General features: G+C 35.5%; 2 protein-coding genes across 2 annotated transcripts; one reads left to right on the top strand and one right to left on the bottom strand.

Annotated features, from left to right (window-relative positions):
- Positions 1 to 24: 24 nt before the first annotated feature.
- On the bottom strand, positions 25 to 18,146 carry LOC135073323 (golgin subfamily B member 1-like). Its single transcript, XM_063967457.1, has 10 exons — positions 17,886 to 18,146; positions 16,618 to 16,756; positions 16,386 to 16,499; positions 16,105 to 16,259; positions 15,820 to 16,018; positions 14,560 to 15,744; positions 14,377 to 14,484; positions 7,711 to 14,221; positions 6,305 to 6,459; positions 25 to 1,559 (listed from the first exon to the last, which is right to left on the bottom strand). The coding sequence occupies exons 1-10, from the start codon at positions 18,006 to 18,008 to the stop codon at positions 1,480 to 1,482; spliced, it is 8,769 nt and encodes a 2,922-aa protein (XP_063823527.1). The 5' UTR covers positions 18,009 to 18,146; the 3' UTR covers positions 25 to 1,479.
- A 149-nt stretch (positions 18,147 to 18,295) lies between these two features.
- On the top strand, positions 18,296 to 19,827 carry LOC135073328 (large ribosomal subunit protein bL28m). The gene is made up of 5 exons (XM_063967467.1): positions 18,296 to 18,442; positions 18,531 to 18,798; positions 18,943 to 19,262; positions 19,339 to 19,520; positions 19,674 to 19,827. The coding sequence occupies exons 1-5, from the start codon at positions 18,422 to 18,424 to the stop codon at positions 19,729 to 19,731; spliced, it is 849 nt and encodes a 282-aa protein (XP_063823537.1). The 5' UTR covers positions 18,296 to 18,421; the 3' UTR covers positions 19,732 to 19,827.

Genomic DNA, 19,827 nt, shown 5'->3' on the forward strand with positions numbered 1-19,827 from the left:
AGATTAATGAATAAAACTATATACTTTATGATGAATTAACATTTATTCAAAAACAAATTTACAGTGTCATATACAAAGATCCTCATCCATAATGGGACCCAGTTTATATACATAAATCATACAAGTACAATAAAATGTATCATAACATGAATTGAATAACATTTACAATTATTGGTTTATGAACGAGAAGGCACGCTTCGAAATTAAGTTTTCATAATAATCAAATACTTACACAGTAGGTACAACTAAACATGACATTGGCATAAATATCTACATAATGTTTTGGGCCCGTATTCTGAAACGACGTTCAAACGTCATATTATTATAATGAATCATATCTTCCATGTCATTGGTCTTAAGACTGAAATACCACCAATCACCAGTTTGGTTGAATGTACGTCGAGTACTATAATCGAGATTGAATCTAGTTTTGAAGTTCGTTTTAAAATAAGGGCCTGTCTAGCGTTTGAATAGTAGTATATGTGTCACTAAAGTGTAACCGGTTTTCTAGGTGTAGTACTACAAGACTGGTGCGACAATTTTCAAGAGCTAGTAGTACGCACCATACAAGACAATAATTAACCCTAAACCAAAGAATTTAGAATAGTAAAATGATAAAGACAAAGTATGCAATGATATATAAAATTTTAAGGAATGCTTCGTAAAATATCGTTCGCTCGTACTTGCCAAATCACATCAGGCAGCATAACATAACGTCAAATACATAAAGCTGCATTAATTTTTATATACAACAGAACATAATTTTGTTACAGCATTTAACCGCAATGAATTTGGTGTCAATGTGTATCGTGGGTCAAAGAAAGAATACACAAAATCAGGCATTGTAGAATAGAGTAATAAAACTTATTACTGTCCATTTGGTTTGAATCCCACGTTAAGAAGATGGTTTATGACTGTCAAAACAAAAGAAAGCAAAACAATAGTACGCGAGTGATTTAAGTCCTCGCGACCAGACAGAAATAATTATAAAATATAAAAATAATGATTTCATTAAAATTATCGGCAGCTTTTGCTAAATTATATTTATCAGTATTAGTTTTAAACCTCTCGATAAGCTAATAAATAAGTATTGTCAAAATGATAAAGTGAAAATAGTTCAGGTTGTTAAACTCCAAAAATTTTCCGATTGACCAATTACTCGGGTGATAAGGTTTAATTCTAACACTGATAAATAAATAAGGTCGAGCGTCATGTTAACTGATGAAGATGACAAGTTCGTTAAGGTGCACAATTTGTAACAATGTTTTCCCAAACATTTACAATTGAGTCGTGAGGTGGTGGAAAATTTGATTATAAATGCAGATAAGTCTAAACAAGGGAAGACAGTTCTATGAATAAAGAAAAGAACAAGTAATGTCTAACCTAAACCCCATAATATGTTTCTGTATACTTAGATAAACGCTAAGGGTGGCCACTAATATTTGTAATACAGGTTATTGTCCCGTGATTTCGTCGAACTCACATGTGCATGACTTTTGGGGTGCTCTTGCCTCGAAGCCAGTTCAAAAGAACTGTCGACGTGCTCTGGGAATCACGCGCTGAAATTAAAATAAAAACATTTAGTTTCGCGTCAGTTGCGACCAATCAAGTAAAACAATACACAATCTCGTCGTTAAATCAATGAGCGGCAGTCGTGTGATTAATTCCCACGACAAATGTTGCAGCATCACTAACTGCTATGGATAATAAAGGCTTTTTTAAAGTTATTATGTAGTCAGTGATATAAAATAATAATACAAACAATAACTAGCTTTCTTATAAACAGTGTGATGGCTGCATATACATAATGTGATATGGCTACTTCCAGAGAGTGTAGTGGCTATTAATAGATAGTGTCATGGTGTCATCGTAGCTAATAACAGATAGTGTGATGGCTATTAACAGATAGTGTGGTAGCTATTAACAGATAGTATGGTAGCCAATAACAGATAGTGTGGTAGCTAATAACAGACAGTATGGTAGCCAATAACAGATAGTGTGGTGGCTATTAACAGATAGTGTGGTGGCTATTAATAGATAGTGTGGTGGCTATTAACAGATAGTGTGGTGGCTATTAACAGATAGTGTGGTGGCTATTAACAGATAGTGTGGTGGCTATTAACAGATAGTGTGGTAGCTAATAACAGATAGTATGGTAGCTCAATTCAATTCAAATAATTTATTTGTGAAACACAGGTAAGCAGTATGATGTACAAACAAAATATGTGTTCAAGCCGTGATCAGCCTTGTCGGCATACAAATGTTAATGCGTGATTTTAAGTATAATATTATGTTAAAGAAAAGTAATAATGAGCAAATTAAATGTCAAAATCATAAATGTCAGTTAAATAAATTGCAAGATTAAAATAAATTAATGCAGGGCAGTCAATCGGATATTAGAGTCAATATTGTCAAGGAAGAAGAAGTACTGAATAAAAACTGTTACTGACCAAAAATATAGCTAATAACAGATAGTATGGTAGCCAATAACAGATAGTGTGGTGGTTATTATCAGATAGTGTGGTAGCTAATAACAGACAGTGTGGTGCCTATTAACAGATAATGTGGTGGCTATTAACATAATATTGTGTGGTAGCTATCAAGAGACAGTGTGGTGGCTATTAACATAATATTGCGTGGTAGCTATCAAGAGACAGTGTGGTGCCTATTAACAGATAATGTGGTTGTTGGCGGTGGATGTCTTGCAGTTCATAAATGAAAAGCCGTTTCTTCAAAATGGATTGTATTTTAAATTAAACCATTGTTCCATGCAAAAACCATGACAAAAGTTCAATGAACCCTTTGACAGCTCACAAGTCAATCACATATTTTATTTTTAAACGGGGAATTATAAAACGAGCGACTAAAAAAAAACTTTGCGACTGATGATGGCATACTGTTTTAATACCTTGAGCGGTATGAATTTGAGTAAGCGAAAAATTAACCAAACTAACGACGAATATTGATCAATAATAAAATCCAGAACGAACTTACAAAATGTGGGTTTTGATTATTACATTTCAGACATAAAAATACTATCCGGGCGACTAAATTACTAAGTGAGCGACTAGAAATACAGAGAGGGCAACTTTAATATGAAGATACATTAGATTTTTCTAATTGAGGTTTTACTGAACGAACTACAAAAAAGTTAATTCTAAGCAAAGTTTTGTGAGCTGCTTTATTAATGATTATTGGTTACTGATATTATATTTGAGGTCTCATGTTTTTTATTTTGATACGCTTTATTAATGAAAACTACAGATTGTTACAGCGCGCGAATTCGAATGGGGGCGGGGCGACTGTCCCGAATTTTTAACAAAATATGTATGCAAACACGTTTTGGGTCTAGCAATTCGGCTCAAACTAACAACACCGCCACTGGAAGCAAAACTGATACCTATTGGACAAAAAAGAAAACGAGGCCGACCCGCTAAGTCCAAGCCAGCACTTATCATACAGTGACGATGAGTAGGTAGAGCTCCTCAATCCTCATAGGTACCAATCAATGAACCTTATTAATAAGATTACTTTTTTTTTGGGTTGACAGAAGCGACTTATTTTATTTTGTTTTGTTTTTGTTGATTCGATTTAAGAAAATACAAATTTATTTCATTTTTCGTAATACATTGTTTCATTTGATTACCTACCCTTAAATTTTAATGATTTATTTTTTTCGCTACCAGAATAGTGTTCCGTCAAATATTTATTTCATAAGATCATTTTTTATTTAAATGTGGGCTCATAATACGCTGCTCATAATAGTATTTTTCAAAGTAGTTTTTGCATTCGAAACACTTCATTAAAGTTAAAAATACCGCTCAGTATAAAAAAAGCATTTGCCAAATATTGAAAAAAATGCAGGACCTAACGTTGACACTCAATCAAATATTAGGTCGCTCAAATATTATGAAGCTTCTCATTTTGTATTTTAAGGAACTCAATTTTTTTTTGTAAGTTGCTGTTCTTTTAATTTTTCGTCACTTGCACTCAGTCGCTCACTTAGTAATTCTTTAGCCCACATTAATTATTTTTGACACTTACAACATAAATTTACAGTCGCTCGTTTAAATACTACCCTTTTTAAACCTAGGGCTAAAACCATAAAGGTTCATTCTAAATCAAGGAGTTTAATAGCTAACACAATAAAGGTTCTGGCTAATCGCGTCGCTAACAGTGGTGGCTATTAACATAATATTGCGTGGTAGCTATCAACAGACAGTGTGGTGGCTATTTATCGTTTTGTGGCTACATACAAAGTGCCACATGGGGGTCAACTTGGCACGACCCGGTATAAGATAAATAAATAAATAATAAATAAATCTTTGGACAATTTCACACAGCGCCAGCTAGCCCCAAAGTAAGCAACTTAATGCTTGTGTTATGGGTGCTAGCTTAACGGATATACTACTTATATACTTTTTTTTTTAAATACAAACATATTATACATAGTCACACCCAGACCCGTCACAGAAATTAAAATTCATCATTTCAATTTCTGCCCGGCCGGGAATCGAACCCGGGACCTCTCGGCATAGTAGTCCGTTCTGAACCACTACACCAAACGGCCGACAGATGATAGTTGACTTTAGTTGAGCCTGTGATAGAGAGCCAGGCCCCCCGCTAAAAACTAATCCTAGATACGCCAATGGGTGGCTACAGTGTGGTGACCATAGAAATATAGAGATGCCAACTAATGCGCTGAGTACGATACAATACGTCGCGAATACAAACAATATGTCATGCACACATCGCATTCAGAGCTACCATTCGTTCGCATACTAGATTGCAAGTAATGTACGTACAACATGCACGTAATGAATGCATTCTGTTTGTTTGAATTTTGCTCATTATCCACTGCGGTATTAGTACTCAACGTTCGAATAATCTTTGTTACTACGCAAGCAATGTATTCATTGCTGTCACGAGCAATGTGTTCTGTTTTTGGGCATATTGCTGCGACACTGGCCCCGCCCCTTTGTCACATCTCCCTTTAGTTTCTGTGATCTGTGGTGGTGACTTAACAGTTCATTTTCACCATAAATTCCTAATTTTTAAGGTAACACAAAACAGGAATTTTGTTTTCAAATGGGTCACTTAAAAATTAGGGATTGATGGTGAAAACGGGCATTATAGACCAGCGGTTCCCGAATGGTGGTCCGCGGAACCCTGGGGTTCCGTGGAAAGGCCGCAAGGGTTCCGTAAAAAATATTATCCCACGTTTCGTGACCGACGTGTTTATGCACAAGGGAGGGGCAGGGCGTGCGGGCGGAGTAGTACGGGGGTTCAGCTAGGAAAAGTATAATCAATTAGGGTTACTTGGCAAAAAAAAATTGGGAAACCCTGATATAGAGAGATGCCAACTAATGCGCTGAGTTCGATACTCAGTGTCGCATTAGAAATTCACATTCACAAAGTAATGAAAACAAAAACAATACGTCGCGAATACAAACAATATGTCATGCACACATCGCATTCAGAGCTACTATTCGTTCGCATACTAGATTGCAAGTAATGTACGTACAACAATCACATTTTGTTAGTTTGAACTCATTATCCACTGCGGTATTAGTACTCAACGTTCGAATAATCTTTAGTACTACGCAAGCAATGTATTCATTGCTGTCACGAGCAATGTGTTCTGTTTTTGGGCATATTGCTGCGACACTGGCCCCGCCCCTTTGTCACATCTCCCTTTAGTTTCTGTGATCTGTGGTGGCGACTTAAGAGTTCATTTTCACCATAAATTCCTGATTTTTAAGTTAACACAAAACAGGAATTTTGTTTTCAAAGGGGTCACTTAAAAATTAGGGATTGATGGTGAAAACGGGCATTATAGACCAGCGGTTCCCGAATGGTGGTCCGCGGAACCCTGGGGTTCCGTGGAAAGGCCGCAAGGGTTCCGTAAAAAATATTATCCCACGTTTCGTGACCGACGTTGTTCGCTCGCACCGACTTGTTTACGCACAAGGGAGGGGCAGGGCGTGCGGGCGGAGTAGTACGGGGGTTCAGCTAGGAAAAGTATAATCAATGAGGGCTATCGTTTTAGCGCTCACCAGTTGGCGCCACTGTAGAGTAAGGTCCTGTCACTTGCTAGTGGCGAAGACAGTGGCGCCAGCTGGTGAGCGCTAAAGTGGTAGGAGGACTATCGCATTTGCACTCATCAAGATGGCGCCACTGTAGAGTAAGGTCCTGTCAATCGCCAGGGGTGCCAACTGTTAAGTATAAAAACGATAGCCCTCATTAGGGTTACTTGGCAAAAAAAAGTTGGGAAACCCTGTCATAGACCGTGATGGTTACTTACACAGGGTGTGGTGTGCCTGCGCGAGCTGGTCGCGGGCCTCGGGCGGCAGGTGCGCAACGTCGCGCTGCAGCAGGCGCAGGTCCATCTGCCGCTGCTCGCTCTCCTGTCGGAAGCGCACGTCGCGGCTGTGCTTCACGCTGCGCAGTTCGGATAACCTGCGAATGAACCGAAGCGGTCAAATTCAAATAGTTAAAAACTCTTTTATAGACTTAATAATCTTGCTTTTTGTGAACAAAAAATAAGTATACAGGGTGTTAGGTAAATGAGTATATGAGCCGACACTAGCCCATGTTAACATGAGCATATAAATGGTATGGTGAATTTAGAAAATTGATATCTTCATTTTAATTATTTTAATTTTCATACAAATCGGATTTTATACAATTTATTTTGTATGAAAATAAAAATAAAAAAAATGATGATATCTTTCTGACTTCACCATACCATTTATATGCCCATGTTAACATGGGCTAGTGTCGGCTCATATACCCATTTACCTAACACCCTGTATAAGTATTTTGGGCTTATTCCACTATTCCCCGTTGACAATCCCCGTCAACGGGGATTAGTGAACAAAAAGTTCATTAATACCCGTTATAATAGGATTTTATCTTGATTTTATAAGTTCCAATTGGTGTTAACGGGGAATAGTGAACAAAAAGTTCACGCAGAACACCTAGGTGAACCAGGGGTACAAGAAGTTAACACCTAGGTGTACCACTTTGGTGTTCCACGGGTCAAAAGGGCATAGGTCCTTGCCAGGGCACTTATACACGTCCCAAATATAGCTCGCCCTACCACCACTTCGGGACAACATATGGGCTGAGAAGTGGCGGAAGAAACTCAGTCACCTATGCCATTATTTGAAATGCACTGGTGAATTCGTATTACTAAAGCCCGGTCTGTGAGCACGTATAATTTTATCCAATGACCCCAAGCTACCCATCCTTATCGCTCGCTATATTGCTGTCGCGACTGTGCGACGGGCGCCCGCAGTGTGTGCAAGCGCGCGTAGCTTGGGGTCATTGGACAAAACGTGCTCGCAGACCAGACTATAGCACTGATTAACTTTGGCTTTTAACTGAGAGTGAACAATAGAGCTATGGCGACTATATGACGAACACATAAATTACAAATATTAACTTCCATGACTATAGTAGGGCTTGTGGTGCATATTTTTTTAAAGATTAGGTACTAAGCTAAATATGCTTGTGTCACGAGTGAACTCACCACAATAGTCGAGCGGTTTCGGGGACCGAACCCGCGTTCCCCGGATCACGAGTCGGCCAGTCCGACCCCTTCACCGTTCGCCTATCATGGCTTACATTAACATTTGGGGTTAAAGTCCAGTACGTGAACCATTAGGCTGTCCAATGTAAATTATTACGCTAGAAAAAAAAACTCACTTGGCTTGCAGCTTCGGTTTATCTCCATCGGCTTCGCTCACGCTGCTACTGCGGGACGTCTGGCCTCGGTGAGTGTCAACGAACTGCGAGTGTTCTCTTTCCACGCTGAAACTGGGTAATTCAGATACCGTTTCCTGGCTGTCAGTGGACGTATCTAATTCTATCGACTTAATTTTTGATTTCATCTCTTCATTTGACCGTAAACTGTCCGAGAGCCGTAATTGCAAGGTGTCTCGTTCTTCCAACAGTTGTGTGAGCTCCATCGTGAGTTCCTCGCAGCGCACATCTCTCTGGTGCAACATGTACAGTGCCAAATCCAGTTCAGCTCTTGGCACTGCGTCTAAAAGTTCTTTATTAACTAAACCCTCCTGGCTCTCGCCTTCGTCACTCGATTTTGTATCGGAAGCAAAAGTAACGTGCTTTTCTACTCTAGTGCTCGCCTTTCTCATCATGTTTTCTAAAGTATTCAATTCATCTTTCAGTGTAACTATTTCCAATTCTTGATTTTCAAGTGCAACTTGCATTTCCTTGATTCTAGATGAGTGCTCTTCTAAAGATTTGTTCAAATCTACTATCAGTTTGTTAAGGTTTGTACACTCAATTAACTTTGCATTTAAAGCTTCTTCTAAATTCGATTTGTCTGTGTTCAAATCGTTTATATTTTTTTCATAATATTCTATATTTTCATGCATTTTCAATCTTAAAATAGCAAGTTCAGACTCTTTTTCATAACTTAGATCTTCGATTTTTTTCTCAAATTCAAGCAGTTGTTTTCTGACATTTTCAAATTCTTCATTCCTTTGAGTTAGGGTTAAAGTATACTCATGAGTTTTTTGGTATATTTCACTATCTTTTAAACGTATTTGGTTATTTAAATCTACAATAGTAGAAGCCACTTCTTCTAATTTTCTATTAAGCTCATCCACTTGCTGACACAATTCTTCGTTATTTGCCTTGAACGTTGCTAAATCATTTTGAGCGTTTTGATACTTTTGCTCGTAGTTTTCTGTGTGCCGTTTATTAGTTTCTTCCTTTTCTTGAATCAACTTCTCATATTCTTCTTGTTGTGAAAGCAATTTATTTTCGTACATAACTTTTTCGTCCTCTATTTCTGAACGTAATAATTCCAACTGGTTCATTACTTCACAGTATTTTTCTTGAAGGCTATGTAAATGTCCCTCTTTATCTTGAAGTTTATTTTGCAACGAAGTAACCTGTTCCATCATTACTAATTTATTTGTTTCTTCTTGACTAAATGACTGGACGTTGTCGAGTAGTTGCTCGTATTTGGTTTCAGATGCGCTTAATTCAGCTCTAAGTTCTTGTTCAACTTTAAGAAAATCGGCTTCTCTCTGTGCTAGGTGCTGCTTCCAAAGTTCTGCTATTTCAAAACCTCGTTGATCAACAGCGCTGGACATAGATGAACGTAACTCAGCTAAGCTCGAAAGTAATTGATCATTTTCTATGTTCAGGTTTTGAAGTCTGAGAGTAAGCTCAGTAATTTGTTTTGCATATTGTTGTACTTTCTGCTCAAGGTTTTTATTGTTAATTTCTATGTGGTAATTTTCTTCTACACGCGATGCATTTTTATTTTCATAACTTTGTATTGTTTGAGCCATCTCTTGATTAAGGGTCTCCAATTTTGTTACCTTGTTGGATGATTCGTCTAACTGGCATTTTAATTGCGAGCAATATTCCTCTAACGCGTTATTTTTTTCGGATAAAATTAAGAGGTCTTCATTCTGAACCTTCGCCGGTTGCTCCTCGTACATAAGTAATTGTTCACGTGTTCTTTCAAGTTCCAGTTTCAGAGACTCTGCATTGACTTTAGCTTCATTCTCAGAACCCTTAAGAGATTGGATCTCACTTTCAAATTCATTACATTTTTTAAGTAATTCACTTTTACTATTTTCATATAACTGATTTATCTCATCTCTTTCCAGTTTTAAATTTTCATACATTTTAGTAGCTTCATTAGACTGGACTTCAAATTCCTTAAGTTTCTTATTAATTGTTTCACTGTGTTTTTGTAATTCAGTATTTTTCTCACTTAACTCAGAAATTGAAGCATTCAGACTATCACAATTTGGACATGATTGTTGCTGCTTCATTTTTTGAGTAATGACATCAATTTCACTTCTCAGTTTTGATTCCCGAGTTAGTAGTTCTCGATTTTGAGAAGTCAACTGATCAACCATTGTTTGTAATTCGTCATTTTCTTTTTCTAGTTTAATCATTTCATTTTTCACTGAATCAGTTGTAGCGTCATGACTAGAGCTAATTTTATGCTCTGGAGTATTTTTATTTTCACCCCACTGTAAAGTTGACATTTTATCGTTTACTTCTTTAAATTTGAATTTCCATAATTCAATCTCACTATCAAGTTTTTCTTTCATATCAGTTAATCTTTCATTGGCGTTACTAAATACTTCATTTTGTTTTTTGATTGTTTCTTTCTCTCGTTTTTCTTTTTGCAAATCTGAATTAAGCTCTCCTAGCTTCTTTTCTAATTCCATGATGGTATTACGAAGTTCATCTTCAATAGCGCTGTCTAAAAATGATGATTGAGATAATTGTTTGGATAATTTCAGTTCGTTAGATAACATATCATTGTTATTCTTAAATTCTTTCAGCTTTTTCATAACTTTCAACAGTTTTGTGTTATTGGCATCAAGATCTTTTTTTAACGTTTCATTCTCTTTTTGAAGTTGGCTTATTTTTTCATTAAGATGAGCGTATTCAGACGACACATCAGTTGGTACTTCTTCAGTTTCGCCAAATCCCCAGCCCTCGTCAGAATTGAAAGGATCAACTTCACTCGGATTATCATCCTGTTCTGCTTTATAACAAAGATATGCTTTTTTCGGCACAATAACTTCTTCCGAGACATTTTTAGAATCTAATACATCAGATCCTGCAACAAATGCGCTTTTTTGTACAGAATCAGTAGTTTTACTGTCACTGGGCTTAGTATCAGAATAATTAGACGAGACGTCGGATACTATTTGTGACTCTAAATCTGATATATTATATTTAGCTGGTTCTTCGGTATTAACTGCTTCGATAGTAGAAGAAATAATCAATCCCTCAGTCTTAGGAATATTCATTTCAAATGAAACTTTTTTTCTATCTTTTAACTCCTTATATTGTTCTTCTTTCTGAAGTATTAGGTGCTGCAATTGCTCATTGTCTTGTTTCAATATTTGTATTTCATTTATTAATTGATCAACATCTGATGTAGATTGTTGTAACTTATTAGTTAAATCATTGATTTTACTTTCTAAATTAGAAACTGTTGATGCTCCGTTAACTTGAACCGAATGTAACTTATTATTGACTTCTTGAATTTCTTGATTTTTATTATTAACAAGTGCATTTAATCTATTTATCTCAGTTATGTACTGATCTGTGTAATCAGGTGCGGCTTGCTGTTGTTGCAAATCCGATTTGTCAAGAATGTCCTGGTTTATACGGTTAAGTTCTTCCATATTTATTTTTAGCCGCTCATTTTCACTACTATATTCTTGAAGTTTTATTTCCAACTGTGTAATATGCTCAGTGATTTTTTCATACTTTTCACTATACATCTTTTTCTCTTTTATTGCGTTGTCTATTTGTGTCGTAAATTCTGTTTCAAGATCTTCAATGTCTTGTTTCTTTTTAAGAATTATCGCTTGATGTTCCTGTGTTATACGTTTAAGTTGAGCTTCTAAGTCACGTACTTGATTTTGCAATTTTATAATTGTGTTTTCTGCAACATCTGTTCGATTAGCCTTATCTATTATTGTGTTATAATTATCTTGAACTTCAGACAAAGATTTACGTAAATGCTTATTTTCTTCAGTAAGATATTGTAGCTTATCTTGTAAGTGTCTATTTTCACTCTCTATTTCATGCAGTTGTTTTTCCACAACTCTGTCATGATCCATGAGAACTGCTAATCTACTAACAAGTTCATCTTCTTGGCTGGAATAATCAGTATAAGCCTTTTGTTTTTCTTGTAGCTGGCTATCTAATTGATCTGCCTTTCGCTCCAAAGAATGGCGTCTGTCTTCCATAATGGATATACTTTCCTCGAGTCGGCATATTCGTGTTTTGTATTTATTCATTTCAGTTTCCAGCGTCTCAATGTACAAATCACGCTCCTGTATTTTAGCATCATGGCCAAACTGTAACTGTGTCAATATTTGCTCTTGGTTACCTAATTTGTTTAGAAGATCAACAATTTGAGCTTGTTTATAATTGTTATCTGCTTCTAAAGTAGATACTTTTGTCACAAGATTGGCATTGTTTTTCAGTTCAATCTCTAGCGCAACAGCTTTTTGATTTGACATAACTACTTGTGATTCTAGCGTGAAATTTTTTTCTTGCATATCAGTTAGATGGTTAGTTGTTAATATAATTCCACTATTTAAATCGACGACTTCTTGGCGCGCTTCGCGCAGTTGTTGTTCATAGGAAACTCTTTGGATTTGTAGCCGATTGATCTCTTCTTCTGCGTGCTTTAATTTTTCCTGCAGAGCAGGAAGTGTTTCGACTTGAATCAAAAGCTGTTCCATATGTTCATTTTTAGCTTCTAATTGATGTTGTACTTGATGGAACTGATTTTCTAAATCAGTATACATGGAAGACTTTTTCTTAATGTTAACAGCAAACTTCTTCAACTTTTCCATCAACTCTTTGTTTTTCACTTCCAATGCTACGCATTGCTCAGATAACTGTTCCTTTTCAGTTAAAAGCTTTTGCATTTTATCTGATGTGTCTTGCATCGCTTGTGAGTACTCTTCTGAAGATTTATCTTTCTCTGCCAACAAGTTACGTAATTTTTCATTTTCAATAGACTCTTTTCTTAATTGCAATTTAATTTCATGAATTTCTTCATCACGTTCCTTTGCTTGAAGCATAACGTTTGCTACTTCTTCTGAGTGTTTTTGTTGCTGAGTTTGCAATTCTTTTATTTGTGTTTGCTTTTCAGATAACAAGTCTTGATGTTTTTTCAATTCTGTTTCTATATTGTTGTTTTTGCCTTCTAAGGACACTTTAATTGACATTAATTGAGACTTTTCTTCTTCTAATGATTTAATTTTGTCTTCAACTTCAGTTAGCTTTTTCTGATAGGCTGATATTTGTTTATTTAATGATTTCACAAGTTCAGCGTTTTGATCTTTAGCTTTTTCTTCTTCAAGTAACTCAATCGTTGATTTTAGTTTTTGAGAAACATCGTTTAATTTAGTTATTTGATTTATATACTCTACTAGTTCTTTATCTTTCTGTTGTAATGTGTTTCCATAATTTAATATCTGCATTTCATATTCACGTAACAAGTTTTCTAGTTCATGTATTCTCACATCACGAGCTGTTATGGTGTTGCTATATTCTTGGCGAGTTTTCAGTATATCATCTTGTAACATTTCATTAGCGTTTTTAAGCTCCTCTAATTGCTTCTCAAATTGCTTATCACTAACGGAATCTTCCAGCTTATCTCTCAAGGCTTGGTTCTCTTCCGATAGTGATTTTAACTTGGCTTCAAACGACGCATTTGTCTGAAGTAATTCGTTTTGCTTTTGGTGTTGCTCTTCTAATGATAGTATCTTCATTTGACAATCACCAATTTCAGCTTCTCTGTCTTTGATGATATTTTTTAATTTTAATATTTCTTTAGTCAATTGTTTAACTGATTTATTTCGATTAACTCCCTTTTCTCCCGAAACCTTGTCATCTTGCTGGACATCAACGGCTGCTTCTAAAGTTTCTTCAATAACAGACGGTTTCGGAACCTCCACAGTTTCTTTCACGATTTCTAGATGTTCACGTTTAAGGTCTTCTATTTGATGACTGAGATCAGCATTTAGCGATAAAAGATCGTGTTTTTCATTCGTTAGTAAATCAATGTTACTCTGTAGATTGGAACATTGACGGTTGAGTTTAGCAATTTCATCATGCAGCATCTCATTTTCAGAATTGATCTTACTCATCTTATCCATTACTTCTTCTCTTTCTTGGTTAAATAAGTCAATTTTTTTATTCAACTCTGCAGCCTGTTCAACTAAATTTTGTATGTTCTGTTCATCATCACTTTTTTTGTATAGGTCTTCATTCGGGTCTGATTTAGATTCCATAATGCCTTTATTATATTCCTCTAGTTCCAGTTTTTCTTGGGTTGTTAAAGATTCTACGATTTCTATTGATTCTGCTGAACTGACTTTTTCAGTACTTAACTTTTCAAGTTTATCAGTTAGTTCCATGTTTTCCTGAATATAGCTTTCCAACTTGTGTGTCAGTTCATCTTTCTCTTCTTGAATTATTTTAATTGTACTGTTCAAATGTTCTTTATCTAATTTCAAATTGTCTATAATAAGTTCTAATTCTCTTCGTGACGCAGTAAGTTCATCAATTTGTTCTTCTAGTTGTACAGACTTAATTTCGGAACAAACTTGTTCACTTTGAAGCTGAGAAATATCAGCAAGTTTGTCTTCCATTTCCATGTTCTTTTGTTGTAAAACATGTAATTCTGAAATCGAAAATACAATTTTAAAGTAAAATGTAATAAATAGGTTTGCTCTATAAAGGCTAAAAAAATAAAGAGGTAAAAAATAGTATTTTTTTGCAAGTGTTTGTCATACACTAATTGGATCTCTAGTTACCCAAATACTGTACTATACATACCTTGTACTAAATCAAATTTCTGTGATTCCAGAACGCTAATTGCTCTTAGCCTTGTCTCAGCTAAATTTTCCATTTCTATCATTTTCTTGTACACGTCTGATTCAGTGACTGAAAATTACAAAAATAAATTGAGTTCATAAGTTTTTTAGTCGGATATTATAAGAAAGGTGAACAAGAACTTACGCCTTCCACTGTCGTAGTCAACAAGATGCAACTGTAAATTTCCTTTTTCTTCTTCTAGCTCTGCAACCTTCTGAGTAAGTTGATGCATTTCTTCATTAAGCTTAACAATTTCAGCATTTGAATCAGAAACCTTACTAAAGTTATCAATGGTTTTTTGCATTTGTTTTATCTTCAACTTATGACTTGACTTTACCTTGATCATATTTTTATTAGCTAAATCAACCTCTTCATTCAAGGCAGCAATTTGTTGCTGAGCTGCCTTTAATTTTTCCTCCAACTCTGTCACATCCAACTTCTGATCTTCAGTAGACGAATCCTTTTCATCTGCATCCTTGACTTTCACAATATCATTGTCAACTAAAGATTCTAGAGGATCTGTTTCTATTCCCATATCCACCTTTTCAGCAGTAGGCACATTTTGTGTCATTTTAAGCTCTTGAATTGTGTTTTCTTGTAATGTTTTTACGGATTGGAGTTCTGATATACATACATCTTTTTGAGAAATCAAATACTCTTTTTCCAGTATATCTTTATTTAGAGATTGTACTAACATTTCTAATTTTGTGATTTCATTTTTGTTTCCCTTCTTTTCAGATTCTTGCTGTAATGATTCTGAAGACATATTACTCCAGGGCGATTTCGCTTTGGATGCAGTATTTCTACCGCCTTTACGGCCTGGCAGAGGGCTAGCTTTCTTGCTTGGTGAACCTACAGCTGCCTTAGTTTCAGTGTTTACTGTCGCCAGTTTATTTTCTAGTTCTATATTGGTCTGTCTAATTTGACAATTAATTTGCTCAAGTAATTCCACTTTTTTAGACAACTCAACCATTTGAGAAATCTCAATTGATCCCTTTTCTTCTTCAAAATCTTCTTTTTCTTTTGGAGAAACTTCAGGAGGTTGATCCACTGACAGTTTCTTAATACTTTCTTCCAGCTGTGATATTTCTTTATTTTTTAATTCTAATTCCTCAAGCAACTTAGAGTGTGCGACGGTTATTTCAAATCTGGAGTTTTCTAAGATGGTGTTGGCCTCTTCTAGGCTATGAATTTTTTCGTCTTTTAATTCAATTTCCTTGATTAACTTCTGCCGCTCGTCTTTCCATTCGGTTTCCATGCTAATAAAGTTTTCTTGCATTTTTGTCATTTGATGTCTAGTATCTTCAAGCAAGAGTAAAGAATCTTTTTCTAAAAAAATAAGAAAAAATAGTTTATTTCAAGTCTTTTTTTAAACACAATTGCTTTATAATAAAGTTTACAAACCTTTTTTGCTTAAGCTATCGGACATGAGAGTAGTTGCCATATTTTTAGCTTCAATAATTTGGTCTTTTTCATTTAATTTTTCTTGTAAATCCAGAATAGTTGTTTCCATAGCTTTCATTTTCACTTGGATTACACTTAGGGCATTTTCTTTGTCTTTGAGAGTGTTCAAGAGTTGAGTGATATCACTATTGTCTGTTATCTACAACAAAGAAGAATATTAAGTCATCAATTTTATGTAATGTATGTATAAGTAAATACTTAACTGAAAGTTATTTTAGAACATACCTTTTTTACATCTACTTTAGAATCTTTTATTGGGTCTTTTTTTATTGCTGATGTTTTGATTGGTCTTTTACTAATTTCCTTGTACTGTTTAATTCTTTCCATTAATATTTCTTTTTGTTTTAAAGTGTTAGCCAGACTCTCACTTATGCCAGGTACTGTAAAAAAGAGATAAGATAATTCACAGTCAATATCAATTGATGTTGGTCTATGGAATCAAATTGGTTGAGAATGTGGTATACAATGTGGTGTAGGTGTGAAAAATATTTATAACAACTTCTTACTATTCAAAGCATCTTGAACAGAAATGTTGGTAGAAGTATCAGTTGCCACTGAGTACCCAGTTCGCTCGCTCATGGTGGATGCCATTTCTGCTGAATCTCCAATATCATCTTCCTCTATAAAGATAATATAATTAAAAACTTAATAAGAATTGATATCAGTTATTATTTACACTGTATAAATTAAGCGATCTATGAGGTATGTTTTAGTAAGAATTATTTTGCAACACCATACCAAATGGACGTCCCAAAAGTTCAGCAGTGGCTTTTCGGTGCTCTTTGATGCGTTTTGACACAAGGGCAGCATTTTCTAAAGCTTTCTGTGCTCTTTCAAACTTTACTTGTCTGTCAGAGGAAGATGACATGCGCTGTGTCTGGAAAAGTCATAATTTTATAACAAGATTCTTAAAAAATAAAAGTATTTTGAAAGTAAAACAAATAATAATAATAATAAATATCCTTGGACATTAATTTACACTGCGCTTCTAGTCCCAAACTAAGCAAAGCTTCTACTATGGGTACTAGACAACGGATATAAACATACTTAAATACTTTTTTTTGTAAATACATACTTATTTTACATAGAAAACACCCAGTCCAATATTATGTGGGTTATGTTAAAAAAATATCACAAAGCTGAAATTATAACTTATTATTTATCATTAAGAATTTTATTGAACGTATAGAATTAAGAGATTAAGAATAATACAAATAATTAACCTACATAGACTAAATATTTACAAATAAAAAATATGTCCCAAATCGCTGTCCAAACAACGCGACATGGTGCCCAGAATGCTGGCTGCATTTCCGCGCTGAATGGCCAAACTGATTCGTTGGCCAAGAAATGCGCCAGCTCTTCTATCACCTGTACAGTCAATCAGCCGCTTGGCTAATTCCCTGTACAGGCGATGAGCACTTGGTCCCCACGGACCTAGCGTCTCGACCCCAAATGGCTCAAACATGTAGGTACTACTAAGACCTACATATTTGCGTCGCTTGAGGGATTCCGCTGATGCAGCGGCAGTACCAGCCCCAGACGAGGTTTGCGGAAGATGAGACGGTGCCAGTGTGTCTACGCAGGTTGCATCCCACACTAGTGGCCGTCCCACCTTCCATGGAACCAAAGTCATACCATCAGGTCTCTTACCATCACTTCGAACCAGGCCATTTGGTTCAAGAATGGCCGGTACGGATGCGCTAGAAAGAGACCTGCGTATGATGTCATTGAGGCTGGCGTGACGGGAAAATCTCCCGGCACTTCGTAATGAAAAAGATTTGATGATATCATTAGTCAATTGGATTATTTATTTAATAGGCATGTCTTTGTAAATTGGACTTATGGTCATTTTAAGAAGTAATACATTGTCCATAATAAATTGGTGACATCATAGGTAATTAATAAGAATTTAATGTCCTTATGTTACATAGAAAACAACAGGTATGATAGTACATTAAGCATCCATTAAGTAGAATAGAATGAAATGAATAATATGTAAATACCTTCGGATTCTTCACACTTCCAGCAACACTACACACGTCGCTTGAGGATACTGCTATATTTGTGTCGACATCATCCAATGGTTCCCCTTCAAGGGATTTATCGACTTTTTGATCATCCGCCATGGCTTAGTATTCTCTGCGTACATGAATAACAAATACACGCTGTTTCGCTTGGTTAACTACAGGAATCGTATCATTAACTAAATTTAAAGGATAAAAAAGCAATTTACACAGAAAATCCACAATAAACAAATAATTTGCCACCACTAACTTGTCATTTGTGGTCATTTGCCATTTTTTACACGTCATCTGACATGCCTTTTTGACAAACGCAAAAATTATTTCACTGTTCAATGATGTTTTCAGCTGATTGTCTGTTTCTGAACGAGACTTGATATGTCAAAAACTTGACAGTAAAAATTGACAGTTTCATCATCCATCACAAATTGGTTAGGTTTGCAAAATATTTTACTGAAATTGATTCAGTTTATCCCTAAAATATTACTATCTTATGTGTTATATTGAAAAATAATTAAATGGCATCATCTCGTATGCAGGTATGACCAAATACAAGTTCTTTTAGTCTGATCTCAGTTTTCAGTATGTAATAGTACGTCACATTTTCAAACGCGTAATTTCTTTCAGGCTACTGTGCGACAGTTGTCTAAAACATACAAGAAAAAAGGACGATTTGAATTGGGTATAGCGTCTGAGTTGCCTGCTGCATACAAGAAGTTTTGGCGCGAATGGAAGGTTTTGAAACCTGCTGCTGTTCACTTTGTTCCTCAAGAAGGCAAATGGAAGCGCGACGAGCTGACTGGCGAGACATTGCCAATACAAAACATCCCTATTCCTTTGAAACATCCGGCTGAACTCCATGACGGGATTTGGGGAGGGGAAGCAGTTGTGAAAGGTTGGCAAACAAGCTTACAAAATCTTTCCTGTTTTATATAACCCATAACTAAGCTAATTAAATTAATTTATGCATTTCAAGAACTAACTGATGTATGTATTTATTATTTCAATTAATAAATTGCATAATTTCTCTCTGCGACAGGTTTTCAAAAGCGTGACCAACATAGGCGTAGAGTGCCACACTACTGGGTACCAGTGCTAAAGAGAACTGTGGTCAAGTCTGAAGTTTTGAACACCCATCTTTCAGTGACTGTCACTGATCGGACAATCAGGTTGATCAATGATCATTATGGATTTGATCATTACCTACTCAAGACACCTGCTTGTGATTTAGTGTCAATGTTAGCATTGAAACTGAAAAAGCAAATACTAACTGAATTGATGAATGGATGCCCGAGACATGCATATGATCCTCAGAAACAGAAAGAAGTGTATGAAGAATATAAAACCTACTTGTCTTCAGTATGTATGAAATAAAGATTTTATTTAATTATTGTTTCGTGTTCCAGCTCAATAAAAATACATTGTTATTTTTCAGTACACACCTGAAGAAATTGATTGGTATGGATTAACGTGGTATGAAGCTCTATGTAAAGTTGCCAAACAAAAGGAGGCAGCCAACAGGCCAATTCCTTTGAAAAATGTTTATAGAAAAAACCTGGTAGAGAAATTAAAAGCTGCAGGCATTGAAGGTCCCAAGAGCTCGGCAGATGAAATATCGTAAGTACAGTCCCATAAGCTATATTTGAACCAGTTTTTTCTACTTCCCATAGTTAAATAAAATGTGTTTTGCACTGCTTCTAAACAAAAACCTATACTGAAGCTATGATTATAGATCATTATTAAGTATGTTAACATTTCCCTCTTTTTCAGCACTACCACATCCTGGCTATCGAAAATGAATCCATTTGGCAAGAAGGATGAAGCTTAGGGAATGTAGATTAGTAGAAAACATTTTGATTTGTAAATTGTTTTGTTTAGACAAGATGTAACAATACATTTGAAGTAGATAGATGTTTATGGTTTA

Source organism: Ostrinia nubilalis, chromosome 7 (assembly GCF_963855985.1).
Source record: "Ostrinia nubilalis chromosome 7, ilOstNubi1.1, whole genome shotgun sequence".
Taxonomy (NCBI): Eukaryota; Metazoa; Arthropoda; class Insecta; order Lepidoptera; family Crambidae; genus Ostrinia; species Ostrinia nubilalis.